Raw genomic sequence first — 6,489 nt, forward strand, 5'->3', positions numbered from 1 at the left:
GGAATGCCTGCACCAATACAGTTCCCAAAGCAGAGGCCCAGCCTTGCCCCTGGGAGCCCTGCCTTTGCCCACTCTCTGCCAGGAGGACAATGGGGGGACAGAGGTTCCCAAGGGACGGGGAGGTGGCCCAGCCCCTGAGCAGAGCTGCTGGTGGCTTTACCTTCTGGCAGGACTCCAGGAACTCCTCGATTGTCACCACGCCATCCTTGTTTCGGTCCATTTTCTGCAGAGAAGCACAGCATGGCAGGGACAGACCCAGCCCCAGGGAGAGCCCAGCATGCCCTGCCTGGGTCCCACAGGGCCTGGACACAGCGTACCCCTGCCCCAGCCATCTCCAAGCACCGGGCAGGACCTGGATGGCCTTTTCTCTCCCTGGCTCTAGCACAGCCCTGCTCCATCCTCAGCGTGGGGGGTTTTCTCCTGCACTGTGCCAGGTTTTGGGCACCACTGGCTCCATACTGGAGCTCTGCTCCCCCAGGATGTGCTCAGCTCACCTGGAAGAAGTTCTCCACGTGCTCCCGGGGTGCTTCCTCCCGCATGGCCGGGTAGGTGTATTTGCCCATCATGTCATAGATGGACTTCATGATGTCCAGCATTTCCTGGAGGGAAAGGGGTTGCAGGGTTGACACAGGGATCTGCCTCCTCCTGGTCCCTGACCCACACCCTTTTCATGATGCTCCCAAAGGACCTGTGGGGTGCTCAGGTGTGTTCCTGCTGGCTCTGTGCACAGTGTGGGGCCATGTGTGTCCCTGCAGGTGTGATGGAGCCCCAAAGCAGCACACCCCTCATCCACCCTCCACCCTGGAGACACAACAAAACCAGGAGGGACTGTTTGCAAAGCTGCGCTCAGTAAAAGTTGACCCACCCCAGCTCTCCTCCAGAGCTCAGCCAATGCCCCCAGGCAAACCTGCGCTGGCCCCAGGGAATCATCCTGGACCCCCCATCCCACCTCTTTGGTGATGCAGCCATCTTTGTTCAGGTCATAGAGGTTGAAGGCCCAGTTCAGGCGATCGTCAATGGTGCCCCGCAGGATGATGGACAGCCCAGACACAAAGTCCTGCAAGGATGGACAAGGCAGGCAGTGGGGGGTTACGGCCACAAAGGGTCTCATGGACACAGAGGGCACAGCCCTGCTTGTCCATTCCACAGAGAAGGAACTCAGCCCCAAAGCAGATGTGCCCCAGGGCTGGGCTGACAAGGGAATCGTTGAGTAGCAAAAAGAGCCTGGGGAAAACCAATCAGTCCCCAAATATGTCCCACACTAGTTTCTTGGGCCACAGCATCTAAGACGACAATGTGCATCAGGACCTGCTGTTCAGCCGAAGCCTAAACAAGACCCAGCCATGGCTGTACCTGCCTGTCTGGGTACCTACAAAGACACTAGCCAGAAAATAGAGAAAGCCTCCTTTTTTGTTGGTTTCACTGTTTTCCCACTGCCTCTGGGAATTTAATGAATTCCACCTGCCCCTGCAAAGCTCTCCATCCATCTGCAACAGCAACGCTGCTCAGCCCAGCCCATGGTGCTTGAAGGGACATGCCCTCCCTGCCCCACTGCCATCCCCTCCTCGGCCACAGCTCACCTCAAAGCTGACGGAGCCGTCGTGGTCTGTGTCGAAGGCGTTGAAGAGGAAGGTGGCGTACGTGCTGGAGTCTGGGGGAGGCAGACAGTGTGAGGGGGTGCTGTACGATCCCCCAGCCCGGTGGAGGCACCCACACAGGGCATGGGGATGGGGACGGGGATGGGCACTCACCTCCCTGTGGGAAGAACTGTGAGTAGATCTGCTTGAAGTTTTCTTCATTGACGATGCCACTCGGGCACTCCTGCCAGGGCAAGCCACAGCGTCACCTCCACATTGAGAAGAGGGGCTGAGCATCCCCCTAAATCGCTGTGGTTCCCTTGCCTTGCCCCCCAGCCCTGCGCTGCCTGGTAAGGCTGCTTGGAGCATCTCTCTGATTTTGTGGGCTGCACCCCTTGCTGGAGGGGCTCTGCATCCCAGCCACCCAGGGAGGGGGCTCTCTGCACCCAAGGGATGGAGGCCTCCCAGTGAGCTCCCTGGAGGTGGGATCAGGCCGTAGCCTGATATAAACTTCAAAGCCAAGGTCCCGAAAGCCTTTGTAAACCCTAGGCACCGCCAGGTGCAAAGGACCTGGGGTGGACATGGGAGTGGAGGGGGGCTAGCAAAGCTGACCAACGAGTACTCACATTCTTGAATCCTCGGTACAGGACCTGCAGCTCTTTGCGGGTGAACTTGGTCTGCTCCTGGAGCTGCTCCAGCCCCTCGGGGCGGTGGCAGACGGTAGAGAGCTCAAACTCATCCTCAACGCTGTCTGCAAGGAACCCAGGGGAAGAGGGCGGCTGAGGCCAGCACCGCCCTGGGGGGGCAGGAGAGGCACCTTGCGCAGCACGCCCCGTCCTCTCATACCTACCCAGGGTGACACGTTGTTGGGGTGACCTGCTCAGCCAGAGTTGGGTCTGTGCCCCCAGAGGACACTCAGAGACACCCTGGGGGCAGACCAGAGGCTGCCACTGGGCAACAGCCCACCCCAGCCTCTGGTACAGCCCAGGCTGGGCAGAAAGGGGGTGTGAAACCTCCCCAGTGCTGTGACATGCCCCCCCACCTGCCCTTCTTCTCCCCCTGGCACAGCCCTGTGGAGCCAAGACCCTGGACATCCCGCAGGTCTGTGCTGCACCAGGGCTCGTGAGCAGCAGGAGAGCTGCCCCCCAGAACCTGCAGCCCCAAATGCCTCCCAGCCTTGTCTAGACCCCGACCTGCCCGCTGTGCCCCCCTTTCATTGATGGCTTCTCCCCACCATCTGGCAAGCTGCATGACGCCTGCCTGCAGCAGCCAGCACCCCCAGACCCCACTGCAACCCAAGAGGGACTGTGGCCCCACAGTGGGTACCCCCTCCCTCCATGGGGCAGATCAGCCCCTGTCCCTCCATACTCACCTCTTCTCTCAGGGGGGATCAGCTCGCACCGTGGGGCAGGGAGAGACCCCGGCCAGGGGCTTGGACTCATTGAGGGGCCAAGTACACCCGGTGCAGCGGTAGGGGACTCTGGGCAGCTCTGCGTTCACTCCCTGCTCAGCCCCTTTCACCCCCCCATAAAACCTCCATCTCCAAACCGACACTGAGCTTTGAGCAACAACCCCCCAGCCCTTAAACCAGTGCCGGGAGGGTCCTGCTGCCCCGAGCCAGCTCCAAAGTGGGTCTTGCTGCTGTGCATCCTGTGGGAGCTGCTCCAGGGAGCTGGAGAGGGGGGAAAAACCAGCCTGAAAGCAGGCAAGGACAGAGGTGGGTGCAGAGCCCATTGCATCGGACCCCTCTGGGGCAGGACTGATCCTGATAGCCCCAAACCCAAGGCAGGGGAGTGGTGGAGGCATCCCCTTCCTGCAGGCAGGGCCAGGGAGGAGGGCAGGCAGCAGCACCGCTGGGGACACACACACACAAAGGCAAGAAGAAGCACTTGCTTTCGCTGAGCGAGGGGATGGATTTGGGCCGGCAGCAGGGCAGCAGTTTGAGGAATCGCTGCTTCAGCGCTTTTTTAGTTTGGCCCGGCGGGTTGCCTGGAAGAAAGAAGGAGTCACCAAGCAGAAGAAGAGTTAACAGAGCAGCAGCCCCTGGACCCAGTGGGCAGCAGGGTTGGGCACCCGGCGTGGGGCGAGCGGGGCCGGAGGCAGCACATGCAGCATGAGGCTGGAGGAGCAGGAAGGCAAAGCCCAGCCCAGGCTCTGCTCGGCCTTTCTGCTTCATCCCAGGACAAACCCGGCACTGGAGTTTCCCTCCTTGGGAAGGATGAGGATGGCAAAGGGGCAACCCTGCTGGGCTACCCACACCCAGCACCTCTGCTCTCCCCCATCAGCATGCCAGGGTGAACTGGAGACATACAGCAGCCCAGAGACCCAGGAGATGGCAGGGCTACCCCCTGCCCTTCAGCCTCGAGGCCGAATACCTGCTCTCTGGGGACCCTCCCCTCCCCGTGAGGCTGTGCAGGGAGGAAGGGCAGGATGGAGCCCAAGAAACAGCTTGCGGCTGAGCTGGAGCATTGCATCCTCCCAAGAGCTCGGGGCCGGGTTTGATCCTGGTGGCACCCGACGGCTGAACGCGAAGCACGCACCGAACCCAGCCATGCAGCCTAGACTGCAGCATGCACCCCCGTCCCAGCGCGGCACTGGGATCTGAGCCTGGGGACCTGCTTTGCGACAGCCAGAAGGGGAACGGGGCTCAGGGCTTTGCCTCAGCCAGGCTATGGGGCAGGGTGAGGGGCTCCCCACATCAGCCTGGCCCATGGCCATCACTTCCAAGCGGCCCTGCATAAACAGCAGGTCCCCTTGCTGCACAGACCCCCCTGCCGCCCTCTGTTCCCCCATCCAGACCCCAATGGCTTTGCTCAGCCCCATCTCTCCCTGCTGGTGCTGCCCCACAGCTGCAGACCCGCTCCCTCCCTCTCCGCGGTGCCTCAAGCCAGCAAACACAGTGCAGGACTAATGCTGCAGGTGGGGAAGGGAGGAAGAGGAGGGGATGAAGGCCATGCTGGGCTCCAGCCCCCAAAGGGAGGCAGACAGTGGCAGTGGGCACTGATGGGATGAAAGGTGCAAAGTCCCTCTGGGGCTCTGCTGACATCGCATTTGCTCCAAGTGCCCTGGACATCCGCACGCAGCAGGTCACAACGCCTGCGCATCCTGAGCCCTGGTTTGGGGGTTGTTTCTCCAGGGGGGTAGCAGATGGAGCTTCTTCGGCAGCTTTCTCAGCCTTGTGGGGCTGAGCTGAGCCCCAGGTGCTGGGGAAATGGTGCTGCATGGTATGCAGCTCCAGGACCTGGAGGGGGACGTGGGTCTGCAGGCAGCTCCATCACTCTGGGGCTGCAGAACAGCTCCAGGAAGCCATTGCCCCAGCAGGAGATCACACAAAGCCACTCCGAGAGGGCAAACTTGTCCCCAGGGAAGGGGCATCCACAGCAGGGTGCCAGTGACATGCAGATGCATAGGGATGCAAGAATGCAGCCCCCTGGCATTTGTCAGGGACAACAGAGACAAGGGTGAGAGCCATGATCTTGGTGCGCCAGCCTGGTCCCTGTCTGCTCCAGGGTTCACAGGCAGGTGAGGAAAGCAGCTTTTTCCTTCCTAAAAGAGGGAGTCAGTTGCGCATAAAACATGATTTTGGCCCACCTACTTTTCCAGGGCTTTAATTTGCTTAGGGAAAGGGAAATTGCACCTTTCAGCCTTCTAAGGATGCCCTGGGGCCAGGTCCCTGCAGCAGAGCTGAGCTGTGGGAACAGACCTGGGAGACAGGAGCAGCCCCTTCGCCCAGGGGGAAGGGACAGGATGGGCAGAGCAACACCCAGCACCAGGGTGATGGACCAGGGGAGGGAGTAGGGTGGGAGGGAAACCACACAGCTAGAGAGATGCAACAGAGAGTAAACTGTGGTTGGACTCACAGGGGCAGCAGGTATAGGCACGTGCAGTAGGTCAGGTCGGGTGCAAGTTACACTTTAGTTTGTTATAAAGAAGGAAAAAGAAAAAAAAAAAAAGAATATGGGCGTTTTCTTGAGGAAACCGAAGAGGGCCCGATTCCAGGGGCCCCAGGCCAAGGGAGGGAGCATGTTCAGCACGTGCAGCTTAACAACAGGAGAGGGGTGACCAGGGCTGGGGTTTTGCTGTCCTGGCTTTGGTGCGCCTGAGGGCTCTGCTGGGAAGGACACCGTCCCCTTTCAGTTCCCCAGCATCCATACTGTGAGCAAATCTGGGGGCTTCCTGGGTTCCCCCTCACCGGGAAACAGCTCTGCCCAAAGATGGGGAGCAGAGCCCAGCCACACGCTGCCCCGCTGGGCACATGGGACGTCCGCAGCACAAAGTCCCGTCCCTATCAGTGACGGCTTCTTTTCCAGATGCGTTCTGCCCTCCACCCCTCGGCACAAGCCATCAAGTGGCTGGCACAAAACAAGCCACCTGGAAGGGCTGGCAGTGTTTTATCTGCGGCAGGAGGTCCCCTGGATTAAGTGGCTTGTCCCCTCCCATGCGTCACTCCGCAGCCCAAACGACTTCAAAACACACGCGAGCACAAACCGAGCCTCCACCCTTGGACAGCACCAAAAGGGGAAGGTATTTCCCATCCCCACCACTGCACACTTTTGAAATGAATCCTGGACGTTGCTGGGCACTGGCTCTGAAGGGACCCACAGCGGGTGGATCCCAGGCCCCAGCAGTGACCGCCACCAGGACAGCCATGGACCACTTTGTACTGAGCCACCAGCAGCTGATGTGTCCTTGAGGGCTGGATCCAGCCAGTGCTGCCCTGTCGGGGGGTTACATGGTGCTGGGCTGACACCCCTTCGCCAGGGAGGACCCAAGCCTGAGCTGCTCGTGGTCTCCCCAGAGAGAAAGCAGGAGCCAGGGTCAGCCCAATGCATAGCCATGTCCCTGCCCCCCCACCCCCACCCCAGAGCCAGAGCCACCAGTGCCGTCCCAGTGACGGCTGGGCGGGGGGGCC

The 6,489-nt window shown here is 60.7% G+C and overlaps 1 protein-coding gene across 1 annotated transcript in view; it reads right to left on the bottom strand.

Moving 5' to 3' along the window:
• KCNIP2 (potassium voltage-gated channel interacting protein 2) overlaps nt 1-6,489 on the bottom strand; it is a 13,907-nt gene that overhangs the window by 218 nt on the left and 7,200 nt on the right. Inside the window, exons 2-8 of the mRNA XM_035893653.1 lie at nt 3,471-3,566; nt 2,204-2,328; nt 1,752-1,821; nt 1,581-1,651; nt 950-1,057; nt 495-599; nt 161-223 (exon numbers count right to left, since the gene is read on the bottom strand). Coding sequence (XP_035749546.1) covers nt 161-223; nt 495-599; nt 950-1,057; nt 1,581-1,651; nt 1,752-1,821; nt 2,204-2,328; nt 3,471-3,566 — 638 coding nt within the window. The remainder of the gene's footprint in view (nt 1-160; nt 224-494; nt 600-949; nt 1,058-1,580; nt 1,652-1,751; nt 1,822-2,203; nt 2,329-3,470; nt 3,567-6,489) is intronic.

The sequence above is a fragment of the Egretta garzetta genome, unplaced genomic scaffold, assembly GCF_000687185.1.
Source record: "Egretta garzetta isolate BGI_Z169 unplaced genomic scaffold, ASM68718v1 scaffold135, whole genome shotgun sequence".
NCBI classification, from domain to species: domain Eukaryota; kingdom Metazoa; phylum Chordata; class Aves; order Pelecaniformes; family Ardeidae; genus Egretta; species Egretta garzetta.